At 39.0% G+C, this 27457-nt stretch overlaps 1 protein-coding gene across 14 annotated transcripts in view; it reads left to right on the top strand.

Moving 5' to 3' along the window:
• nfasca (neurofascin homolog (chicken) a) overlaps nucleotides 1–27151 on the top strand; it is a 280053-nt gene extending 252902 nt beyond the window's left edge. For 7 of the 14 annotated variants that reach the window (XM_057846447.1, XM_057846452.1, XM_057846448.1 and 4 more), the window contains 2 exons: nucleotides 8968–8985; nucleotides 14358–27151. In XM_057846447.1, the coding sequence (XP_057702430.1) occupies nucleotides 8968–8985; nucleotides 14358–14586 (247 nt within the window). In that variant the 3' untranslated portion in view covers nucleotides 14587–27151. The remainder of the gene's footprint in view (nucleotides 1–8967; nucleotides 8986–14357) is intronic. The other 7 variants (XM_057846449.1, XM_057846455.1, XM_057846454.1 and 4 more) reach the window with 3 other exon arrangements.
• The last annotated feature ends 306 nt before the right edge of the window (nucleotides 27152–27457 follow it).

Here is a 27457-nt window from a genome sequence, read left to right as displayed (position 1 = left end):
TTTCTTCATGTTTGTTCATTCTTTTGATGCCAATGTACTTGGATTCCATTGACGCTTATGTAAGTTGATACCATTGACGTCCATGGACGTCCAAAATTTTTCCCATTCATTTTCAATGGGAAATTTTTTTTTTTCCCCAAATCAACAGAAAATGACTAGATATCATTAGGACGTGTCCCCCAAATGTCCCCGATTGCATTGCCGCTTATGGGGGGTGATGCCATTGACGTTCATGGACGTCCAAACTTCCCATTCATTTCCAATGGCATTTCTTCATGTTTGTTCATTCTATTGATGCCAATGTACTTGGATTCCATTGACGCTTATGTAAGTTGATACCATTGACGTCCATGGACGTCCAAAAATTTTCCCATTCATTTTCAATGGGATTTTTTTTTTTTTCCCAAAATCAACAGAAAATGACTAGATATCATTAGGACGTGTCCCCCAAACTTCCCCGATTCCATTAACAATTATGAAAGGTGCCGCCATTGACGTCCATGGACGTCCAATTCTCCCATTCATTTCTAACGGCTTTTACTTTGTTTTTTGCCAATGACTGGCATTATGATCCATTCTATTGATAGACCTGAGTGGGGCTAAGATCTGTATCTCCACAGAGGAAAGACCAAGGTGTGTAATTTCTCCCGAAATTGCAGTTTCTAGTTGTACTTATTATTTATTCATCTTATTCTCCGCGTTTTTTTGAGCCAACGCACAGCCCAAACCGTAGCACCGATCGGCACCGTTGAAGTATCGGCACGACCGGATTTTTCGCGTGACGATGGGAATTTTTCAAACCGCCACGAAAAATTTTCCGTTCGCCCGTAAACGGCAATTTTCCGAAAAATAAAAAAAGTTTCAAAATGTATCTAGTCCTACAATTTTTGACCAAATCACATAATTTGGGCATCAAAAATTCCGGGACGGTGAGGGGCATAAAAGTTGTATACAGAATTTGGCAAAAATTTACGGTTCCCCGGAAATTTGCCAAAAACTTTCCTATTCATTTTGAATGGAAAAAAAACGCGCGCTTCACAGCCCGAACCGTTAGACCGATCGGCACCGTTCAAGTATCGGCACGACCGGAATTTTCGCGTGACACAGGAAACTTTACAAATGGCCCCGAAAATTTTTCCGTTCGTCCGTAAACGGCAATTTTCCGTGAAAAAAAAAAAAGTTTCAAAATGTATCTAGTCCTACAATTTTTGACCAAATCACATAATTTGGGCATCAAAAATTCCGGGACGGTGAGGGGCATAAAAGTTGTATACAGAATTTGGAAAAAAATTACGCTTCCTTGGAAATTTGCCAAAAACTATCCCATTCATTTCGAATGGGAAAAGTCCCATTCACTTCCAATGGGATTTCCAATGGAATTTACATTGCATTGATGCCATTGAAAGCCATGCATGTCGAATCTACTGATGCCAATGTACTTGGATTCAATTGACTATATGGATGTCGATGCCATTGTCTGCCATGGACGTCCAAAATTTTTCCCATTCATTTTCAATGGGGAAAAAACAAAATTACCCCAAATCAACAGAAAATGACCAGATATCAATAGGACGTGTCCCCCAAACTTCCCCAATTCCATTGACGCTTATGAAGGGTGCCGCCATTGACTTACATGGACGTCAAAAATTTTTCCCATTCATTTTCAATGGGGAAAAAACTAAATTTCTCCAAATCAACAGAAAATGACCAGATATCAATAGGACGTATATCCCAAACGTCCCCAATTCCATTGACGCTTATGGGGGGTGCTGCCATTGACGTCCATGGACGTCCAAAATTTTACCCATTCATTTTCAATGGGAAATTTTTTTTTTTCCCAAAATCAACAGAAAATTACTAGATATCAATAGGACCTGTCCCCCAAATGTCCCCGATTGCATTGCTGCTTATGGAGGGTGATGCCATTGACGTCCAGGGACGTCCAAACTTCCCATTCATTTCCAATGGCATTTCTTCATGTTTGTTCATTCTTTTGATGCCAATGTACTTGGATTCCATTGACGCTTATGTAAGTTTATACCATTGACGTCCATGGACGTCCAAAATTTTTCCCATTCATTTTCAATGGGATTTTTTTTTTTTTCCCCAAATCAACAGAAAATGACTAGATATCATTAGGACGTGTCCCCCAAATGTCCCCGATTGCATTGCCGCTTATGGAGGGTGATGCCATTGACGTTCATGGACGTCCAAACTTCCCATTCATTTCCAATGGCATTTCTTCATGTTTGTTCATTTTATTGATGCCAATGTACTTGGATTCCATTGACGCTTATGTAAGTTGATACCATTGACGTCCATGGACGTCCAAAATTTTTCCCATTCATTTTCAATGGGAATTTTTTTTTTTTCCCAAATCAACAGAAAATGACTAGATATCAATAGGACGTGTCCCCCAAACTTCCCCGATTCCATTAACAATTATGGAGGGTGCTGCCATTGACGGACATGGACGTCCAATTCTCCCAATCTTTTCTAATGGCTTTAACTATGTTTAGTGCCAATGACTGGCATTATGATCCATTCTATTGATAGACCTGAGTGGGGCTAAGATCTGTATCTCCACAGAGGAAAGACCAAGGTGTGTAATTTCTCCCGAAATTGCAGTTTCTAGTTATTTATTCATCTTATTCTCCGCGTTTTTTTGAGCCAACGCACAGCCTAAACCGTAGCCCCGATCGGCACCGTTCAAGTATCGGCATGACCGGAATTTTCGCGTGACGATGGGAATTTTTCAAAACGCCACGAAAAATTTTCCGTTCGCCCGTAAACGGCAATTTTCCGAAAAAAAAAAAAAGTTTAAAAATGTATCTAGTCCTACAATTTTTGACCAAATCACATAATTTGGGTATCAAAAATTCCGGGACGGTGAGGGGCATAAAAGTTGTATACAGAATTTGGAAAAAACTTACGGTTCCCCAGAAATTTGCCAAAAACTCTCCCATTCATTTCTAATGGGAAAAGTTCCCATTCACTTTCAATGGAATTTACATTGCATTGATGCCATTGACGGCCATGCATGTCGAATCTACTGATGCCAATGTACTTGGATCCTATTGACTATATGGATGTCGATGCCATTGACGGCCATGGACGTCCAAAAATTTTCCCATTCATTTTCAATGGGGAAAAAACAAAATTTCACCAAATCAACAGAAAATGACCAGATATCAATAGGACATGTCCCCCAAACTTCCCTGCTTCCATTGACGCTTATGGGGGGTGCTGCCATTGACGTCTATGGACGTCCAAATTTTTTCCCATTCATTTTCAATGGGATTTTTTTTTTTTTCCCAAAATCAAAAGAAAATGACTACATATCAATAGGACGTGTCCCCCAAACTTCCCCAATTACATTGACGCTTATGGAGGGTGCTGCCATTAACGGACATGGACGTCCAATTCTCCCAATCTTTTCTAATGGCTTTTACTTTGTTTAGTGCCATTGACTGGCATTATGGTCCATTCTATTGATAGACCTGAGTGGGGCTAAGATTTGTATCTCCACAGAGGAAAGACCAAGGTGTAATTTCTCCCGAAATTGCAGTTTCTAGTTTTTATTATTATTATAGGTCAATAATTGTTGACGTTTTTTTCGGCGCGCCGCACAGCCCGAACCGTACCTCCGATCGGTACCGTTCAAGTATCGGCACGACCGGAATTTTCGCGCAACGATGGGAATTTTTCAAACGGCCCCGAAAAATTTTCCGTTCGCCCGTAAACGGCAATTTTCCGAAAAAAAAAAAAAGTTTCAAAATGTATCTAGTCCTACAATTTTTGACCAAATCACATAATTTGGGCATCAAAAATTCCGGGACGGTGAGGGGCATAAAAGTTGTATACAGAATTTGGCAAAAATTTACGGTTCCCCGGAAATTTGCCAAAAACTTTCCTATTCATTTTGAATGGAAAAAAAACGCGCGCTTCACAGCCCGAACCGTTAGACCGATCGGCACCGTTCAAGTATCGGCACGACCGGAATTTTCGCGTGACACAGGAAACTTTACAAATGGCCCCGAAAATTTTTTCGTTCGTCCGTAAACGGAAATTTTCCGTGAAAAAAAAAAAAGTTTCAAAATGTATCTAGTCCTACAATTTTTGACCAAATCACATAATTTGGGCATCAAAAATTCCGGGACGGTGAGGGGCATAAAAGTTGTATACAGAATTTGGAAAAAATTTACGGTTCCCCGGATATTTGCCAAAAACTATCCCATTCATTTCTAATGGGAAAAGTTCCCATTCACTTTCAATAGGATTTCCAATGGACTTTACATTGCATTGCCAATGACGGCCATGCATGTCGAATCTATTGATGCCAATGTTCTTGGATTCAATTGACTATATGGATGTCGATGCCATTGACGGCAATGGACGTCCAAAATTTTTCCCATTCATTTTCAATGGGGAAAAAACTACATTTCCCCAAATCAACAGAAAATGAACAGATATCAATAGGACGTGTCCCCCAAACGTCCCCAACTCCATTGACGCTTATAGGGGGTGCTGCCATTGACTTACATGGACGTCCAAAATTTTTCCCATTCATTTTCAATGGGGAAAAAACTACATTTCTCCAAATCAACAGAAAATGACCAGATATCAATAGGACGTATACCCCAAACGTCCCCAACTCCATTGACGCTTATGGGGGGTGCTGCCATTGACTTCCATGGACGTCCAAAATTTTACCCATTCATTTTCAATGGGAAATTTTTTTTTTCCCCCCAAATCAACAGAAAATGACTAGATATCAATAGGACGTGTCCCCCAAATGTCCCCAATTGCATTGCTGCTTATGGAGGGTGATGCCATTGACGTCCTGGGACGTTCAAACTTCCCATTCATTTCCAATGGCATTTCTTCATGTTTGTTCATTCTATTGATGCCAATGTACTTGGATTCCATTGACGCTTATGTAAGTTGATGCCATTGACGTCCATGGACGTCCAAAATTTTTCCCATTCATTTTCAATGGGAATTTTTTTTTTTCCCCAAATCAACAGAAAATGACTAGATATCAATAGGACGTTTCCCCCAAATGTGCCCGATTGCATTGCTGCTTATGGAGGGTGATGCCATTGACGTTCATGGACGTCCAAACTTCCCATTCATTTCCAATGGCATTTCTTCATGTTTGTTCATTCTATTGATGCCAATGTACTTGGATTCCATTGACGCTTATGTAAGTTGATACCATTGACGTCCATGGACGTCCAAAATTTTTCCCATTCATTTTCAATGGGAAATTTTTTTTTTTCCCCAAATCAACAGAAAATGACTAGATATCATTAGGACGTGTCCCCCAAATGTCCCCGATTGCATTGCCGCTTATGGGGGGTGATGCCATTGACGTCCATGGACGTCCAAACTTCCCATTCATTTCCAAAGGCATTTCTTCATGTTTGTTCATTCTATTGATGCCAATGTACTTGGATTCCATTGACGCTTATGTAAGTTGATACCATTGACGTCCATGGACGTCCAAAATTTTTCCCATTCATTTTTAATGGGAATTTTTTTTTTTTCCCCAAATCAACAAAAAATGACCAGATATCAATAGGACGTGTCCCCCAAACTTCTCCAATTCCATTGACGCTTATGAAGGGTGCCGCCATTGACGGCCATGGACGTCCAATTCTCCCAATCTTTTCTAATGGCTTTTACTTTGTTTAGTGCCATTGACTGGCATTATGGTCCATTCTATTGATAGACCTGAGTGGGGCTAAGATTTGTATCTCCACAGAGGAAAGACCAAGGTGTAATTTCTCCCGAAATTGCAGTTTCTAGTTATTATTTATTATATCTTCATCTTATTCTCCGCGTTTTTTCGGCGCGCCGCGCAGCCCGATCCGTACCACCGATCGGCACCGTTGAAGTATCGGCACGACCGGATTTTTCGCGCGACGCAGGGACTTTTTCAAAATCCCCCGAAAAATTTTCCGTTCGCCCGTAAACGGCAATTTTCCGAAAAAAAAAAAAAGTTAAAAAATGTATCTAGTCCTACAATTTTTGACAAAATCACATAATTTGGGTATCAAAAATTCCGGGACGATGAGGGGCATAAAAGTTGTATACAGAATTTGGCAAAAATTTACGGTTCCCCGGAAATTTGCCAAAAACTTTCCTATTCATTTTGAATGAAAAAAAAACGCACGCTGCACAGCCCGAACCGTTTGACCGATCGGCACCGTTCAAATATCGGCACGACCGGAATTTTCGCGCAACGATGGGAATTTTTCAAACGGACCCGAAAAATTTTCCCTTCGCCCGTAAACGGCAATTTTCCGGAAAAAAAAAAAAGTTTCAAAATGTATCTAGTCCTACAATTTTTGACCAAATCACACAATTTGGGCATCAAAAATTCCGGGACGGTGAGGGGCATAAAAGTTGTATACAGAATTTGGAAAAAAATTACGCTTCCTCGGAAATTTGCCAAAAACTATCCCATTCATTTCGAATGGGAAAAGTCCCATTCACTTCCAATGGGATTTCCAATGGAATTTACATTGCATTGATGCCATTGACGGCCATGCATGTCGAATCTACTGATGCCAATGTACTTGGATTCAATTGATTATATGGATGTCGATGCCATTGACTGCCATGGACGTCCAAAATTTTTCCCATTCATTTTCAATGGGGAAAAAACAAAATTACCCCAAATCAACAGAAAATGACCAGATATCAATAGGACGTGTCCCCCAAACTTCCCCAATTCCATTGACGCTTATGAAGGGTGCCGCCATTGACTTACATGGACGTCCAAAATTTTTCCCATTCATTTTCAATGGGGAAAAAACTACATTTCTCCAAATCAACAGAAAATGACCAGATATCAATTGGACGTATATCCCAAACGTCCCCAATTCCATTGACGCTTATGGGGGGTGCTGCCATTGACGTCCATGGACGTCCAAAATTTTACCCATTCATTTTCAATGGGAATTTTTTTTTTTTCCCCAAATCAACAGAAAATGACTAGATATCAATAGGACGTGTCCCCCAAATGTCCCCAATTGCATTGCTGCTTATGGAGGGTGATGCCATTGACGTCCAGGGACGTCCAAACTTCCCATTCATTTTCAATGGCATTTCTTCATGTTTGTTCATTTTATTGATGCCAATGTACTTGGATTCCATTGACGCTTATGTAAGTTGATACCATTGACGTCCATGGACGTCCAAAATTTTTCCCATTCATTTTCAATGGGAAGTTTTTTTTTTTTCCCCAAATCAACAGAAAATGACTAGATATCAATAGGACGTTTCCCCCAAATGTGCCCGATTGCATTGCTGCTTATGGAGGGTGATGCCATTGACGTCCACGGACGTCCAAACTTCCCATTAATTTCCAATGGCATTTCTTCATGTTTGTTCATTCTATTGATGCCAATGTACTTGGATTCCATTGACGCTTATGTAAGTTGATACCATTGACGTCCATGGACGTCCAAAATTTTTCCCATTCATTTTCAATGGGATTTTTTTTTTTTCCCCAAATCAACAGAAAATGACTAGATATCATTAGGACGTGTCCCCCAAATGTCCCCGATTGCATTGCCGCTTATGGGGGGTGATGCCATTGACGTCCATGGACGTCCAAACTTCCCATTCATTTCCAAAGGCATTTCTTCATGTTTGTTCATTCTATTGATGCCAATGTACTTGGATTCCATTGACGCTTATGTAAGTTGATACCATTGACGTCCATGGACGTCCAAAATTTTTCCCATTCATTTTCAATGGGATTTTTTTTTTTTTTCCCAAATCAACAGAAAATGACTAGATATCATTAGGACGTGTCCCCCAAATGTCCCCGATTGCATTGCCGCTTATGGAGGGTGATGCCATTGACGTTCATGGACGTCCAAACTTCCCATTCATTTCCAATGGCATTTCTTCATGTTTGTTCATTTTATTGATGCCAATGTACTTGGATTCCATTGACGCTTATGTAAGTTGATACCATTGACGTCCAAAATTTTTCCCATTCATTTTCAATGGGAATTTTTTTTTTTTTCCCAAATCAACAGAAAATGACTAGATATCATTAGGACGTGTCCCCCAAACTTCCCCGATTCCATTAACAATTATGAAAGGTGCCGCCATTGACGTCCATGGACGTCCAATTCTCCCATTCATTTCTAACGGCTTTTACTTTGTTTTTTGCCAATGACTGGCATTATGATCCATTCTATTGATAGACCTGAGTGGGGCTAAGATCTGTATCTCCACAGAGGAAAGACCAAGGTGTGTAATTTCTCCCGAAATTGCAGTTTCTAGTTATTATTATTATTATTATTTTTACTCAAAACCTATTCAATGTCTGACTGCTTGCACCCAACCGTGATGCCTGTACTGTGACAGTACGCAACAAAAACAATTACAGTTACACTCTTACTTAATAACTTTTTGTAATTGTTAAAAAAAAGAAAAAATCTTGGGGGGGGGATCACAGTGACATTTTTAAACCTTTTTATATCCCAATATGTTTGATACAACTGTATAATACAAATCATATTTTTAAAAATAATATCTCTTATTTTATTGTCTTAATACTTGTACTTCTCACCTTCGTTGAAAGGTTTTTAGTTAGAAGTATGCAATTATTTCATGGATAGAGTGATATCTTAGATTTCACTAACTTTAAAGTTCCTCTTCAGTGATGCAGGAAATCAGCCTATATATCTCCCCCTGTCAGGTGTTCGTGTTTGCTTGTCTGGTCCTGTGGGAAATCCTTATTTACAGTATATTAATGACTAATATACAGTATGTTACATTCAGATCCTATCCCAGTGGACTGAGTCATGGACTAATATTTGACACCTGTTCAGCTCCATTTATTTGTAAAGAGATCCTCTTTCCTCATTCCAAGCTAACTTCCCATTTAATCACAACTTGTCTCTCTCTCATACGCTGAAATGACTCATCTATGCCTGACAGGAACCAAAACAAGAACAGGTACTTTGGTTTTGACTAGGCATCTCTCCTGGCATTTGCATGCCATGAGGATATCAGAATTTACAGCCTGTTTGACTCAAGCATTTACTGTATGGGTGCCATCCTTACTTGTTATGGATTTGCACTTTACTGTATATGACGAAAAAAATCAACCAATCAGTGAAAGCATAGTCATCCTTCACCTCCACACAAACTCAAATTTTATTTTTCAAAGTGTTTTGTGTCACTTCCCTAAAAGCATAATTGACTTTAGATAAGTAAATGGGAATTTACACAATTATTTTTTATTAAGTCATACTTGGATTAGCTATGCTTGGATGAACCCATTGGTCTGCATGAGATTATTTATTTATTTATTCTTTGGTGGGGTTGGGGATCAGGGAATTTTATTATTATTATCTTTTACCCTTTTAGAGCTATTTAAAAAGCATTTACATTGACAAATACACAAAGTGATGCAGAAAAATCACTTTGGGGTCAGAGGCAGGGCCAAGTGTCAATATTTAACATCCTTAAAGCTGCAGTGTGTAGCGTCTGTCTCCCCCGAGGCTGGATCTTTGCAATACAGCGGTACTTCTCAAATAGTGGGGGCCCCCCCCTCCCCCAACCTTATGTGGCTTGGGGACCATCACTTTTTGTGCCGTAATAGAATAAAGTATAATTGCACATCCACTTAGTGGGTGGTAGTGGTGCTCACATTTTCAGAGTGTGCGCAGTATTTTTGAACCAAACAAGAGCACACAGCAAAGAGCACTGGAGATATGAAGAGCTAAGACGAGGAAATATGACAACGCGTATGTAGCGCAGTAGTTTTGAACCAAACAAGAGTACACATCAAAGAGCACTGGCGATATTAAGAACTAAGACAAGGAAATATATCGACGCGTATGTAGCGTTTGGCTTTTGACTTTGACTTTCAATACCGTTTGAACTTTTGTCAGCGAAAACGTGCCGAATATTGTCAACAATTGTCCCGCTTTGACACTGTTGTTTTTATTCATTTTTGTTTTTTTGATCCAATTGTTTGGCATATTGTCCTCATGAGTTAATGTTGCTAATCAATTTGAAATTATTATTATTTATTGATTTAATTAAATTTTATTTTTCAGTATCCAATTGTCAAAAAAATGTTAAGTGTAATTTTTACAGTTTGGATGTGACTTTTTTTTTTTTTTTTTTTAAATTAAGGCAAATTGATGTGCTTTAAAGTGCCTGTGACAGCATAAAAAATCTTAAATAGCATTAATATATGAATTAGAGTCATATTTTTAAGACAATTCGACAATACAAAATTTGGCAAAGCGCAGATGACGAGAAATTAGTCTTAATTTTTTTAATCTCTTTAATCTGCCGTTTAGCCACGCCGGTCATTTTAGTGCTCTAGCATCCCCAGCTGGTGGATGAAGTCGGCAGGGTCACGATATCAGCTGATTTAGAATTCAGCCCATTGAGGGGGAGGATTCAGAATGAGGAAAATGCCACAGAAAGCAGCAACATGTCATGATTGTTTCAATCTCTCTACTCCAATATTTTTACAGGATATTTTTTATCTAAGTATTCTCTCCAAATGCTAAATAAATGGTATTGTAATGACAAACAACGGTCTTGTGCTAAATGGAATATGAAATATTAAAAATGCATTTATTCAGTACGACAGGGCAAAACTACTGCATAATGGTCAAAACGCCTGACTTCTTCCTCTCCCAAACGGTATTTTATGCCACCAGAGTTAGTTAGTTCCCTGCCCCGCGTCGGAGAGCCGACATGCTAACATGAACCAAGCATCTTTTCCAAGTTTTATTCTTGCCTTTCGAAAACGAAAAATCACACATAACTACCCCGACTCATGTCACACATGGCACGGGTTTAATTGTCTTTACTGATTGGCCTGCCCTCGGCAGCGAGCAAGTTGCATCTCGTCGTTTTGCTGCGGCTTCAGTGGGCAGGCAGTGAGGGGAGAGACGGGAACGAACGCTAAAAAATAGCGCATTCTTGGTGGACAAACTGGCCGACGTCAGAGCGGGAGGCTGCCCAAGCCCAAGCCGAGGATAGTGGTCTATTGGCGGCCACACAGAGAGGACCAAGGGGATGGGAGTGACCATGGTGTGTGGCAAGCCGCTGGTCGTCGGCGAAATGGCCTTCTCGGTGGACAGGGAGCATTGTCACCCACAAAATGCAAGCCACCTCCTTATTAAAATGTGTGCCATGATCCCAGTATTTGACATAATATAAAACAGGTCGCTTAATCACTTCTTGGTAGTTCCAATATTCCCCCAGTTGTCGGACTTGTTTTGGCCATTATCCGCAGTGAACAGGAACTTTTTGAAACCCAAAATGGCTCCCACCACTCTCCCTGGTGCAGCAATAAAAGCCTGTAGCACATTGGGCTGGCGTGATATAAAAAATAAACGAAATAATCCGCAAAATGAGCTGAATCCGCAGTCGTTTTGCATACTGTAGTATTGGTTGTATACAGAAGACAATTAGCCCGCTGACGTCAAATTCGTATTCTTCGTCAATCCAGGAAGTCACTCATTTTCATGGCACGGGATTAAAAAAAATTGAATACATTTTCATCATCCAAGCGGTCCATTTCATTCAGGAGAATAAAATACCACGTGAAATATAAAATAAACAATGCTTTTTGCTGACATAGGCACTTTAAGTCTTTTCTGTTACAAACAAAACAATGTTAATAAAGCTATACTTTATTGTAAGTCGATCTAGTTTACTTTTTTTTTTCTTTAATATTTAAAAGGACACAATCTTTTGTAGAGGTGTACTTATAATAATAATAATCTTATAGACAAATTATACTATTTACAGTGGCAGCAAAATGTTGAGGGGGGCACGGAATGTTTACGTCTTGCGAGGGGGGCGTAACAGAAAATAACTGAGAAGCTCTGCCGTACAGAAATACAGAGTGTTTCCTTTTTTTAACCTCATGACTCCTTACCATGTGATTTTTGAATCTTATCATTCTGTCTAAAACGTCTGCCGGTCATGAAAAAGACTAGATAAATTGTGTCATTTTTGAGTTCAGGGATGTCGCCGCGGTCAAAATTTTCGAGACACTTTCACATTCGACTGAATGGTCAACTGTCTCAAAACTTTGTCCACAGGTGTATATGGAATAAAAAAGACGAATACTAACAAATATATCAACATGTTACTGGAGCTGATTTTGTCATTTCTAGTTGTGGTTTGGGTGTCAAAACAAAACACACACTGCACCTTTAAGGAATTTAATGTGAAGGCGGTATCACAAAGGGCAGCATAGAACAGAAGAGCATGTGGTTGGCACGTCTCCCTTGTTTTCAGAGGTTCTGAGTTTATAGTCTGGCTGAGAACTTTCTGTCTGGGGTTGGCATGTTTATCCTGTGCTTGCATGGGTTTTCTCAGGAACATTCCAAAAGCATGCATGTTAAATTAATTGAATAAAATAAATTGCGTTTAACATTGGTTGTTAAGTATATGTGGCAACAATAGGCGGAAATTAAGGAGGGTGGGGGGCAGTGTCCCCCCTGCTGGCTGAAAAATGTCATTGCATGTAAATGACTTTCCTATGAATGAATTTAAATGGGAAGTTCAAAATCTTTGACATATGGCTTAATCTTCTAGTTAGCGGGAGGTTTAATTAGTAGCTGCAGTTAATTTCAACAAATTCCGTGCAATGTGTTAGTAATTTGTTAGTTTCAGGACTCTGGAGTGGCTAAGCCAAAGCTAGTTCATGTGCCTGCTTAGCATACCAATAAAAAAGAAAATATATGCATGCATGAGAATCACAGATGACCCATGCAATCAATAGTGTTTGCTAAGTTTTCAGGATAAAGTTATTAAAACTTACCATTGCATGTCATGTCAGTGTGGTTTTCGTCTTGGCCATGGAACAGTGGACCAACTCTACACCCTCGGCAGGGTCCTCGCGGGTGAATGAGAGTTCGCCCAACCGGTCTACATGTATTTTGTGGATTTGGAAGAGGCGTTGGACAGTGTCCCTCAGGGTGTCCTGTGGGGGTGCTTCGAGAGTACGGGGTACGGAGCCCCCTGGTTAGGGCTGTTCAGTCTCCGTACGACTGGAGCCGAGTTTGTTCTGCATTGACGGCAGTAAGTCGGATTCGTTCCCAGTGAGGGTTGGACTCCGCCAAGGTTGCCCTTTGTCACCGATCCTGTTTATAACTTTTATGGACGGAGTTTCTTTGGTGGCCTCAGCGTTGCATCTCTGCTTTTTGCAGATGATGTGGTGCTGTTGGCTTAATCAAGACGTGATCTCCAACTCTCACTGGAGCAGTTCACAGCCAAGTGTGAAGCGGTCAGGTTGAAGATCAGCACCTCTAAATCCGAGACCATGGTCCTCGTTTGGAAAAGAGTGGCTTGCCCTTTCTGAGTCGGGAATGAGATCCTGCACCAAGTGGAGGAGTTAAAGTATCTTTTGGTCTTGTGAGGGTGGCAGGGAGCGGGAGATCGACAGGCGGATCGGTGCAGCAACTGCAGTGATGAGGACTCTACATCTGTCCATTATGGTGAAGAAGGAGCTGAGCCAATAGGTGAAGCTCTTGATTTACCCGTCGATCTACATTCCTACCCTCATCTATCTTCGGTCACGAGCTGTGGGTCGTGACCGAAAGAACTAGATACGAGCGGCCAAAATGAGTTTCCTCCGCAGGGTGTCTGACCTCTCCCTTAGAATGCAGGAGGGACTCAGGGTCGAGCTGCAACTCCTCTGCATTGAGAGCAGCACAGCTGAGGTTGCTCGGGCATCTGGTTTGGATGCCTCCTGGACGCCTCCCTGGAGAGGTGTTCTGGGCATGTCCTACCGGCGGGAGGCCCCGGGTATGACCCAGGACACGCTGGAGAGACTATGTCCCTCGGCTGGCTTGGGAACGCCTTGGTATCCTGCCGGAGGAGCTGGTTGAAGTGGCTGGGGAGAGGGAAGTCTGGGCTTCCCTGGTAAAGCTGCTGCCCCCGTGACACCACCCCAGATTAAGCGGGTGAACATGGATGGATGGAATAATCACAATTTGGTTTTATTTACATTTTGCACAACTTCCCAATTTTAAGAACAATGGATTATAAAGTGCTTCATTTTGCTAGTTCATTTTTCATGTGTGCGATTGCGTAAAATCGTTGTATTAAAGGATATTCTTGCTTATGCTTATTTTTTCAATATACTGTAGAACAATTTTTTTTTTTTTTAAACTGAAGTGGAAATGAGATCATAATGGCACAAGCAAGGAAAAGTTTAAATGGATAATGTGATCATCTGAATAGTAATACTGTATCTCCTTGGTGTCTGGCGCCAGTGCACAGTTGACTACTCCAAAGTCTTCTCTGACTCGCAGAATGACAGGCTGCTTCTCTTTGACTTCCAGCAGCGACGAGGACAACAAGCCTCTTCAAGGAAGCCAAACATCTCTGGAAGGCAACGTGAAGGAGAGCGATGACAGCTTGGTGGACTACGGCGAAGGCGGTGACGGCCAGTTTAATGAAGATGGCTCTTTCATCGGCCAGTACACGGTGAAGAAGGACAAGGACGAGACAGAAGGCAACGAGAGCTCAGAGGCCACGTCGCCGGTCAATGCCATCTATTCCCTGGCATAGTGTTGCACAGCACAACTTTTCAGACGCACTTGCGCGGCCTGCTTTGGAGTGTTGTTGACGCGCACGCAACTGAAGACTGTATATGAATATATGAAAGAACTGGGCCTGCACGGTGACTGAGGCTCTCAGCAGGTAAAGCAAAATAATACTGGAGAGGAATTAAAGCTCATGCCTTTATTTGGAAATGAATCCCACGGAGAAGCAATTTGGTCAAATTCCTCATTTTGCTTTATTCTCAACCTGCCCTTTACCCACACGGACTTCAGTGTGCCTTCGGGGTAGCTTTCAGCAATTTAGGCATCGAAAAGCGCTCTTTATACTTTGTCCTGCATTTCATCAAGACTTTCAGCTTTTCTCGTAGTAGACAACATATCGGCATATCATCATCAAACTCACCAGGATGCTAGCAGATATGTTTATCATATTGATATATACACAAAGAAAGATTTTAGTTTTTCCTCAGCTGGTAGATGACTCGTTAAATCGAAATGAATGCTGTACACGGTCTTGGCACACAATTTAGTGGCCCGTACATCTATGCACTACCACCATTTCATTCCGTATTGGTTAAAACACATCTTTTTTTGTTTGTTTTTTAAACCACTGCAGGGTATGTCACATGCTTATAATCACATTGCCTTTTACACTGTGGTAGAAATGATATTCTTACCTCAAATCCAATGTTGTAGTGCAGATGTCCAATATGGTAGCCATCAAAAGCCATATCTGCTACTAGCAGCTTCGAATATGAAGGCAATGTCTCGCATTTGTACAAAAACATCATATTCTGGAGCATGGTAATATAATTGGAAAGCAACATAGTGGCGCTTTTGCGTGAGGAACACCAGTAAACAAGATGAACTCTCTCGTAAGCATGCTGACTGACGCTGTCACATTTGTTCCGTGAAGTACTTAAGGCATACATGATGAGGATCTTTTCCCCATGTTTTACTCACACTTTAGTTAACACTAGAGGTCGACCGATATGGGATTTTCAAATGCCAATGTCGTTAACCGATATTTAAAAAAAAATTCAGGTGATTGCCGATATCCGAAGCCGATTTTGTAAGCCGATATTTGAGGCCGATATAGTTTTTTTTTTCTTTAACTAGAACTTCCAAGGGTGGATCAGTTGATACAATTCCCTTTTGTATCCAGAGAAATCAGCATACCTTTTTTGAGCAAAGAGGTCCTCAATAGTCATTCCCATTTACACTCGCAAAACCACAGAGTTGGATTGCTCCAATTAGCATCTTGAGTGTTTGCAGGGCAGGGCTGCCTTGGCTTTGTTGGACAGTGGCCCGCTCAGGCAGGCAGGCAATCGGGCGGACAACCTTTTTACATATTCCAAAAGCTGCAGTTTTCCTACAGTACAAGTGACGGTGTAATACAAAAAAACCCCCAAAACATTTCTTATGTGGTGACATGTGACACTTCGCCCTTTTCCCGGGGCTAGGTGTTGGAGGTTGTTTTTCTTTCTGCACCTACTTTGCACCCACGTGAGAGTGAGCCAATTCCTTTGCAAGACCCACCAAGCAGTCCACCCGTCTGTCTTATATTCAAGATGTTAATTGCAGCTATCCAGAGTGAAACCCCCTTCACACCTAGACAGCGACTCTACAGGAGTGTGTAGGAGGGGTTGTCTGCTGGATTGCTTGTTGAGTTGTCTATTGTTTGACAAAGCCAAGTGGTCAGTTTGGTATTGGGGTCATTTGACGCCTTTCTGGTCTTTCTTTATAGCCCCCCCCCCCAAAAAAAAACAACAAAACCCGGTACTTCCTGTGAAAAAGCACATAGATTATGAGTGGCATTTTTTAAAAAATTGCTTCAACGGCTTCACATTGACAACAATTAGACTTAAAGCATTAATTCGGTCTAGTGCTACCAAACCAATGAACGCATGACTTTCTTTTTATGATTATACACACTCAGCAAGAACAGTACATTATTTTCCGATGATTAAACCCATCGGGATGTCACGACAAGATGTAAACAAGTGAGAATTTAAGAGGATGCTCGCCATGCTAAAGCTAATGCTAACGTGAATGCTATGCTAACACTACGAACAGTGCTGCAATGATTAATCGATTAACTATAGGGCTGCAACCAACGATTATTTTTTTGGCATCACTGAGCCTGCGCCATTTACCGTTTCTCTGCCTTCTTGAAATGTTAACTGGCGTTCTCCCCCCACTTCCCAATGTGAAAGCAACGCTCGAAACTAACAGAAAATAGTGCTGACGTGACGTCCAACAAGTCCATGTGCAACAGAGGAAAGCGGACCGCACATATACTGTAGTATTATGAAATACCAGATCTGCATAGCAATTAATGTAACGATCAACTAGTTGGATTAAATAGATCTAATAAATAACAAAATTAAATGACAAATAATATACTGTACTTACCATCAATGATGAGAGAAAAAATAAACGACTGGAGGAAAAACAAGAAGTCTAAATCACGTAATTTGGGTATGTCGTAACCTGGGGACTACCTGTATATTTAGCAGTTTTTTTTTTTTTTTTTTTTTTTTTTTTTAATGGGAATAATTGTTTTGACTATTTGTTAAGAGCATTGTAAAAAAAAAAAAAAGTTAGCATTTTATAGCATTTAAGCTAGCGGACGTTTGCTAGTTTTAGCTTTAAGCTAATTTTATTCATTCCTCTAGTGGCAACAGTGGATATGATGTAACTCATCTAACATGGCTGGATCCAACTGCTCCCTGTTAAGACCAACATAAGTTTTTGTTTGCATTAATATGATTCTTTATGCATTCGTAATTTAGTTCAAAGGTTTATTTAGCAGTTTTTGTTGGAATATGTCTTTGAAAGATTTGTTAAGAGTATTTAAAAAAAATAAAGTAAGCATTTTATAGCATTTAAGTTATCTTTCCTTTGCAATGCAAGTTAGGCAATTGTTCTTTTGTTCTACTTCCATCCTCATTTCTTATTTTTTTAAGCTCTGGTATTTCAATTATAATATACACTACCGTTCAAAAGTTTGAGGTCGGCTTTGACCCCAAACTTTTGAACCGTAGTGTATCATGGGATTTTTCATTATGTACAATCTGGTTTTCAATCTGGTGTATATATAATTTATTTATTTTGTATTCAAATTTAATGCTCTTTTAAAAGTTCAATCTTACCAAGCCTTTGTTTTACAGCTCCTAAAATTGATTCTGCAACGCATTAAATGTTTCTAATCCGATTACTCGATTATTTGAGCGACTAATTGATAGTTTAATCGATTACTTCAATAATGCAGCCCTAGCTATGTGTTATATTAAAAGTGTAAAGATCACTTTAAAACTTTAAAACACCTTAAAAGGCTAAAGAAACATTGCATATTCTCTCATGTAAGATACTAGATCCTACAATATTTACAAAACAGGCAAGCCTGAAGCTTCCTGCGTTACCCACACAAATGCCTTTTTTATCGGCTTACTTTTGATGTTGGAAAAAAGTACATATATCGGTCGACCTCGAGTTAACACATTTTACACCAACATTGCAAAATGTATTTAACGTCATAGTCTCACCATCATAATGTGATCATGGAGTAAATAGATAATATATATTATTATAGCCTACTACTTTCTTAAAAGTATTTTCTTATTGGTGACAGCAGAAAAGCTCCCCATTTCTTTTAGCTAAGATGAGTAATGGTGAAGTCATATCCGCATGCAGTCTCATCCTAGGGCTTCTTCAGCTTTTGCATCATTCAAGATTTACGGTACGGCATACTGCAATATTTAGGTAGAAGTATCCTGGCCCAACCTTAAGAAGGCATTTTGTTAAATAGGCAAAGACAGAACAATGCAGTCGTAAGCGTCAAACACATATCAAGGCAACTAGGAATGCTTTTTATTGTTTGCAAGCAATTTCTAAACACATAAATAACGTGTAGCAATGTGAGTGGTCTCTCTCATCAAGACTCAATGAAGGAGGAATTTCAAATCTCATGTCTTTTCTCTAATCTATGTGTCATTCTGTCCAAGTAGGCTTTTCAGCAATCCTTTGGCACCTTTGCATCGAATGTCAATCTATACTCAAATGTAGTCTTTTACACAAGTATCAGCACCGTTCTGATTGGGGTTTTTTATACATGCAATCAATTTGTAAACAGTTATAGAAAGCTTTAGATATGCATATAAATTGTAAAAACATATAGCATGAAAAAAATACATTCATTTGAGACATAACCTGGAAATTAAAAAGAAAAAAAAAAAAAAGAATATATGCTGCGGTGCTCTTTTTTTAAGAAAATCTGAAATAAATAACAAGCGTACGCACTGTACTTATGCTTGGTTCCCACTGCTAATTCTTGCTTTGTCAGGTCAGTATTCTGACTAAGTGGTTGAGTTTGTACATTATTCTTTCAGCACAGTTGACCTTTCGCTAACTCCGCCTCCTAAACGGCCATCGACCAATCATGCATCCTAGAGACTGTTGTTAAGCGAGCATGATCCGACAAATTCTCGGATGTCCCATTGCCTAATTGATTTGATGGTTGTGAAATCTCCAACTGCCATCAAACTAAAACAAAAGGATCAACATTCTGTGGACGTCCAAAATGGTGATGGGGTGCGCCTATGGAATATCTACCGTAAATCAGACACGAGGTACCCTAGAAGTATATCAGTATGAATTCGGTTCTTTCCCTTCGAAAGTAAAAAAAAACAACAACAAAAAAAACCTAGTGGATTCCAATGGATCGTCTCCAAAATAAACAAGCATACAATGTGTTCTTATTAGTTTTTCTCAATTGCTTTGGTACGTTTCTCATATCAGAATTGAAATTCTCAAAACTACTTGTTCAATTCTCACAACATCTCGCACAAGAAGCAAAACAAGATGCATTACCTGCAAAAGCCTTTTTTTTGTGTGCAAAATTCTTAGTCTATCGCTCAAAATTAAATTTCTGTGTCAATGAATATGTCAGTGCTGTCAGAATGAAAAGTCCTTGTTTCACTGTGTACAGACAAGACAGTCAAATTGTTTAGTCATGCTCTCAATTGAACAGTTACTCTGGTGGAAGGCTCTGATGCTGAAGACAGTACATAAATTTTAATGAAAATTGCAAATTCCGCCTTTGTGTGTGGGAGATTAATTGCATGAGACTGGACAAGATTCACTTTACACTTTCACTGTTTTTACAATTTCTTGACAGACCATTTCACTGTGATACAGAAAGCAAAAGACAGCACTGAGTATCACAAAAACAAAAGCAAGATTAGAAATGTGAACATAAGACAATTGGCACATCTAAACTTTGAGTGCTACACAATGGATGGATGTCTCTTCGTATACACCGTGGAAAGAATCTTCTTGAATGCCTTATTCAGCCTGTGCAGGCATCTGCTGTGATGTCACTGCATGCTGCATTTATGGCATCCAGAAGAGTCATCTGAGTGTGAGGCTGGTGATCATACACCTGCCATCTCCATGTGCAGAAAAATTCTTCCATTAGATTGAGGAATGAGAAGTATGGTAGGAGGAACTCCATTAGCATTCTGTTGTGGGTTGCAAACCATTCCCCGATTATGTTGGAGTGGTGGAAACCCACAAATTTTGGCAGGTTAAAATAAGTAACGTAAAATAAGTAATGAAAATGCTTAGAAATAAGCACACAAATGTTAACATATTCTGACAACATGTTCATGCATTTGGCATGTAAAGACTTATGCAATGAAATAATGACTAAATCTTGTGGGTGAGACTATCCAATAGAGACCCATGATCATCCATTTTGACCATCATGGCAGATACAACTGATAATGTAGGAAACAGCAGAGAATTGTACAAAATAATTTGCAAGGATGCACAAAAACATCTACAACTTGCTCAAAGCAATGAGAAACTGCTTTTTTGATGTGCACTAGGGATACGATGTTGTGAGGATTGAACAAGTAGTTTTGAGAATTGCAAGTCTGATCTGAGAAACGCACCAAAGCAATTGAGAAAAACTGTAAGTAACCATAGCATCCCAATACAGGTAGTCCCTGGGTTGCGAATGAGTTCCGTTCCTAAACGGGCGACGTAACCCGAATTTCCGCGTAATTCGGAATTAACCCTTTAAGTACCCCTAAATCTCCTCTAAATCTGAAAATAACTATCCAGAAACATGGATTATACGTCATATTAATAGCATAAAAAATAAGATACTGTACTTACCATCAATGCTGGTGGATGGTGAAAAAGGTTCACTGAGCATGGCTTGTTCACAATTGGAGACTCAAGAATTCTTGTTTCATTGATGTTTACTGTAGCTTTACTTTAAAACCGACACACCGTAGAACACTTTGGCCTGCTAGTGAACAAACATGTAATACGGTGTGACTTATCAAGCTTATTTAGGGCTTGATTTCAGCAACTTAGATGAGGTTGAGCTGCTTATGCTACACCGTTGCGTCCTGCATCGGACTCTACTTCCTTAGTAGAAAACAGAAAGCCACCTGACTGGGTGTACGCTCATAAAATTTATAAATTTCAACATTTTAATTTAACTTATAAGCAAATTATTATTAACTATATAGTCCCAAAAATTGTGCAATGACAACAGGAGACAAAAATAATGAACGCAAAAAAATATATATATATATGTAATAATAAGTTGCGCATCATGTAAATTTACAATTGACCTTAGTGAGACAACAGCACATCTTATTGGCGAAACAAATATTTGCAGGGAACCTTGACAGATGTTACACTAAGAAAAATACAGAGCTCAAACACAGGCTCTACACCGTTACTCGACAAAAATAAATAAATAAAAGACTGGAGACAAAATGGCGGATGAGACGTCATAAAGTAGAAATTACGTAAATTGAGTACGTCGTAACCCGGGGACTACCTGTAATCACCTTGCACTTATTCCGTTTCCATTTTTCATGTAACATTTTGTGAACGGACACTTTAGTATCCCAAAACTTTGCTTTTCTGTAATTGTTGAACCTGTATGCTTTTGCCTCGATATCTTGTTACATTTTTTTTAATACAGTGATACCGCTACTTACGAAATTAATTGTTTCTGGAAGTAGTTTCTTAACTTGAAAAGTCTGTAAGTAGAGACCTGCTTCCCATATAAATGCCCTAATCCATTCCAAGATGCCCAAAATTCAGACTTAAATCTTTAATAATTCATAAAATGCATCAAAAGATGTAACAAATACATATTACAATTAGATTATTGCACAATAAACATAAAATCGGAGTTGTGCATAATGTTAAAAAAAAAAGCAGAATAGAGTAAAGAATAAAAGTCAATACTAGCATGTAAAGCTGTCGGAACACAAGGGGCGAATGAAGAGGACGCTGGGATACACACATACACTTAAGCCCCTTTTACACACTACAAAACACCGGGAATATCGCTGGATTTAACCGTGCAGCAGTTGTATGTGAAAACAATTTCCCAGGTCGACTGACATGGAGATTACGCAGAAATTTCACGGGTCGCGTCTTAGTATAATGTCCGGGACTTTCCCGGTAAGCCGCGTGCAGGAAAGCAGGCGTTAAATTCCCGGGTCACAGCACATGGGCTGATGACCTAAATAACATGGCGGGCCGATCGTCACTTCCTCTCTCTTCGCAGTGAGACGAAAAGTGGTAAACAAACATCAACATAGCAAGCTGGAAATAGCTAAATTAAACTGAAAACATAACGAAATTAGATTGCTACAGGATCATAGAGCCGAGGAAGGGAGTCCATCGTCCATCTTCGGTAATGTGTGATTTATTTTGTTGCCAATGTTACGGTCTGCTACTGCAGAAACAAGGTTGTACTTCAAAACAAAAAACAACGTAGGGATGAGTGCGATCGCAAAAAAGGGGTAATAACACAATGAGTCCGTGACAGTAGAGCTGAGAGTCCATCTTTGGAAATGTGTGGTTTATTTTGTTGCTGATGTTAGGGTCCTCTACCACGGAAACAAGGTTGTACTTTAAAGCAAAAAAAAAAAACAACGGAGGGACGCGTTTAAGGGTTAATTAAACGCAATCAAATATACGCGTGATCGTGGAAAAGGCGGTATAACACAATGGGTCCGTGACAGTAGGTTGACTGGGATCAATAATACCAACCTAAGCAGTAGGCAGAGAGCCGATAAGACTACAAAACAAATACAGTACGCTCAAATACTAGCACAAAATATGGGATTTCAAAACAAGGGCGACAGAGGTGTCGAATGGCGCCAAGCAAGTAATATCTGTATTTGTGTGAAAAGGGCTATAAACTAGAAGTTCCTCTTAGCCAATTGGATGCCAGGAAAGTAATATATGCAAAAAAATAGGCAATAGCCAATGACAGAGTAGCTATAAGTATGTTACGTTCACTAAAGTCTGGGAGCTTCTCGTACCAGCCATACTGTACTACTGTACATACAGACTGTATTTTTGCCATTTGCCTGAAATTTCTTTCTTAACAAGTGGCAATATTTTCCCCTTGAGGCGTGACCTGAAAATTCAGTTTGTAGAGACGTTCGTAAGTAGAGGTACCACTGTATTTTCACCATAACGTTCTGCTGCATATTGTAAACCCTTTTGCCTCAATCTGGAGGATGCTGCACTGGTATTGCTCCAAACTAAATCACTTCAAATACTCCGGTATATGTCTGCCCACAATGCCTGTGCCATTGCAGTCACGAAGCTTGTCGGCTTAGCAACCGTGACTAAGGGAGGGCGGAGCTTTTGCGAAAGGTCAGTTACATTTGTTGCTCGAGAGAACTGCTAAATCCAATATATTTACATAAATTTGAGTCCAGTTAGCAGCTGGAGCTCACATTTTATTCAATGTATTTATTTTAATCTATTTAATGATTTATGTCGATACTATGAATTAACATTTATTAATAATAATTTATATAATCGTTGTTAGTTAAACATTTTTGGACCAATGTGTTGTTTCATGTGAGAAATAGCCAAAATGCTTCCAGAATCAGTTATTGTTCATTATGACACATTAATGTCGGTACGTAAGTGTGACATGTTCAATATATTTTTCTAGTAGTTGGCTTTTCTGAAACAACTAATGAATTGTGTTATCGGACATGCGAAATGGTCATGTTTGTCTACACATTGTGCTGCTCTTGTACCCATGTTGTATTACTGTTGCTATTGTTATTCAGATTTGTTTACCCACACACACAAAAAATATTGCTGTTTACTATTTATTTGGCATATATATATACATTTTGATGCAGAAAAAGCAGTCTTTTTGTAAATATTAAAATGTTTTTCCAACTTAATCCAACAAACAAATTTTTACCAGCAAAGAAAATGTCAGACACCCTTATTATGTAGCTTTGAGTCACATTTGCACTTCGGAACAAAAATAACGGCCCACTTAAATGTTACCTGTTTTTTTGACATTGTAATGTACTGTTGAAAATATATCCGTTTCTTCTCTTCAGTGATGGTTTTAAGTCGGTATTGTGAAAAATGACTATTGTACTTCAATTCTGTATAATGTAAATAAGGCCAACATTACTAATAGTGCTGCATTTGTTGCACACTTTGATCTTATTTAATTCTGTAAAAATTGACATTTGGCAAAATAAATTCCTTTTCAGTTATACTTTTTTTTCTCATTGAAACTGTTAAGTCGCCCTTTTCTAACTGTAGAGCCTAAAATTACTACAATTATAACCTTTAGGATTTCAGTTAGGCACATGGAAATGAGAAGAAAAAAGAGGGTCCAACATTTTTAAATTTGTCCGAAGACTTCATAATGTATTGACAAGGCACGGGGCGCGGGGCCAATAAATAGGGGGCCTGCATTGTTGACGAGGTCATCAAAGCTGACCAAGTGGAATCACAGAGTTTTTTGTTGAAAATTCTTGTGAATAAATGCTTAAATCCCCGAATTCTTTATAGATATGGACGTAAAACAGTCTCGATTCTTGGTTAAAAAAAAAAACAAAAAAACATGCAGTTAGCATTTATTTTACGTAAATATGTCGAAGTACAATGCTAGTCTGTTAGTGAACGTAGCTAGCAGCCGCCTGATGTAAACAGAGCTTTTCCGGTGAAAATTATTGTGAATAAATGCTTAAATCCCCAAATTCTTTATAGATATGGACATAAAACCGTTTCGATGCTTGGTTAAAAGCAAAAAAAAAAAAAAAAAAAAAAAAAAAAAAAAAACATGCAGTTAGCGTTTACTTTACGTAAATATGTTGAAGTACAATGCTAGTCTGTTAGTGAATGTAGCTAGCAGCCACCTGATGAGCTTTTCCAGTGAAAATTCTTGTGAATGAATGCTTGAATCCCAAAATTCTTTATAGATATGGACGATTCTTGGTTAAAAGCAAAAAAAAAAAAAAAAAAAACCACAAAAAACATGCAGTTAGCATTTATTTTACGTAACAATTGCAAACTATGATGCGAATGCAGTACCGGCTAATTTCTCCCATTGATTTTTTTCACAACGTTTTAAAATTGCATTTTAAAACATGGTACAAAAAAATAATAATATAATTACCTTGAATCCTCGAACGAATCACTCCTGAGACAGTACTTTTTGTTTGTATGCGGTAGAGATTTCATACTTTTTCAATAGAAATCCGGCGTTAGATCGCTGTGTGCATGTTTGTGAAAAGCTCCTCTTGATGTGGGCAGCCCCCTACTTGAATGTGAGGCGCAGTGCATGACCGATCTGAACTGTCAATACATTATGAAGTCTATGATTTGTCAAAGTTATAGTATTTTAAAACCAGATGCCAAATGGATTCCAGCAACAGGCAACCGTAATTCTGGCCTCAGGTTTTGTTTATCAAACTAAAGTCCAAACTGTACTTCAGCAGCTTATTAATGCCAACTCTAGAAAGCTCATAGAAAGCATATTCTGTAAACTAATGGACAAACGAGAGAGATTACCATATATATTTACTGTTCCTTGTTCTTTCGTTGTGCACATTTTCTCATAGGAAACAATAGTCCGGTGTGTCTTTTCACTGTCTCCTCCTGACCCTTCATGAAAGGAAAAAAATGTCAATGTGCTGTTGTACACTGTGCTTTACTTCATTTCTAAATGCTGCGAAGAATAGAACATTTGCAACTTGTTTATTATGCTCTTTGGCTTTTATACAATTAATGATCATATGGACATCTTTTTTATTATGTTTATCAGAGCAGTGCGTCCGAATCTTGTTTTGACACCCAATTAAGAGCTTTTGTAAGAAACATGTAATCAGTAATAATAAAAAAATGTCAAACATGTATTCACCATCTACGTGTATGATGCAATGTTGCAACTTCTGCTAGCGAAGCCCACTTTATAGTAAAGCTATATTCTTTTCTCTACCTTTTGCCTGCTGGTCTTTTGTCAAATGAATTTGTATTGTTATAGCAGCAATTTCAAAGACTTTGGAAGGAAAGACTGCTTTGTAAAAGCATTAACAGCACTATATCCATATACTAAATAATAACCAGTAAACAGAAGTGGGTGGTAACGCGTTACATGTACTCAGTTACATTTACTTGAGTAACTTTTTGAGAAAAATGTACTTCTAAAAGTAGTTTTACTAACTTACTTTTTACTTTTACCTGAATAGATTTGTGAAGAAAAAAAAAAACTCGTTACTCTTACTCCGCTACTTTGGGCTACACAAGTGGTTCAATTTTTCCTCTTTATTCTACATATAAGATTTTTTTTTTTTTTTGCCAGCGATTCCAAAAAATGAGACGTGCCTGGTGTATTACAGGGGTAGCTCTACCGATTTCACCAATGACACGTCGCAACAATAATCACATGAATCCATTATACCAAACAAATGGAAGCTTGCCATTCCTTCTTCATGCCAGTCTATTCAATCATGTGGCGTTTTTAAAGCACCGGAAAAAAATGAAGTATTTGATATAGAGCGCTGCCCTCAACATGACTCGAAAGCGTTGATCTTAACCTCTCTCCCAGTTTTTGTTTGACAGCAATTTACCACGGAAAACCGGAGATATGATCCTTTTCATTTCAAAATAGTAAAATTGAGGGAACTCTTCACTATTTAAACTCGGAAATTTTCTCCACCAGAGGGCAGTCATGCTCTTTGGACAAATAATGCTTCATTTACCGCATTTTTCGGACTATAAGTCGCAGTTTTTTTTTTTATAGTTTGGCAGAGGGTGCGTCTTATACTCTGGAGCGACTTATGTGTGAATATTTATGGTCGGGCTGACTTCTCTCTCGCTAACATTTTTAAAATGAATATATATTCATATATTTATACTAAAACTAGGTATGGATGTTAAATAAAATAAATAATTTGGATAAAACAGAGAAGGCGCTGTGCATGCCTGCGCACGTGAACGCATGACAGTGGCCTCGCTCTCTTTTCAATCTTCCCCTCCTGCGCGCATCCTGGTTTTTCCTTTCGGATATTGAGCAGCTATAGGAGTGAAAAACAAACTAAAGACAGGAGAACGTGCCTACAAATAAAACAAAAATTTCAGGTTTTTTAGGGCTCGGGCAAGCAAATCAAGGTAATTGATTGGGGTCGGGCCGCGTCGGGCTTTAATACCTGCGGGCCTGTCGGGTTGGGCTGGATTTTTTAGGCCCGATCTAACTTCTAGCATCATGTAATGTTAGCATACTGTACACTTATTCAGCATGTTATTCTCTATTGTATTTTTATTTTAAATTGCCTTTCAAGATGACATGTCTGTTCTTAATGTGGTTATGTAATGGGTTGTCCTGCAGTATCATTATAACAACAGTCCATATCGATACATTTGAGCCAACAACAAAAAAATCCAACGAAAATATAGGCAGTTACTCAAAATGTTACTCATTACTTGAATATTCTTTTCACCAAATACTTTTTTACTTCTACTTACATATTTTGGATGACTATTTTTACTTGAGCAATATTATTTTG

Source organism: Corythoichthys intestinalis, chromosome 9 (genome assembly GCF_030265065.1).
Source record: "Corythoichthys intestinalis isolate RoL2023-P3 chromosome 9, ASM3026506v1, whole genome shotgun sequence".
Taxonomy (NCBI): Eukaryota; Metazoa; Chordata; class Actinopteri; order Syngnathiformes; family Syngnathidae; genus Corythoichthys; species Corythoichthys intestinalis.
This window is presented reverse-complemented; position numbering and strand designations above follow the sequence as displayed.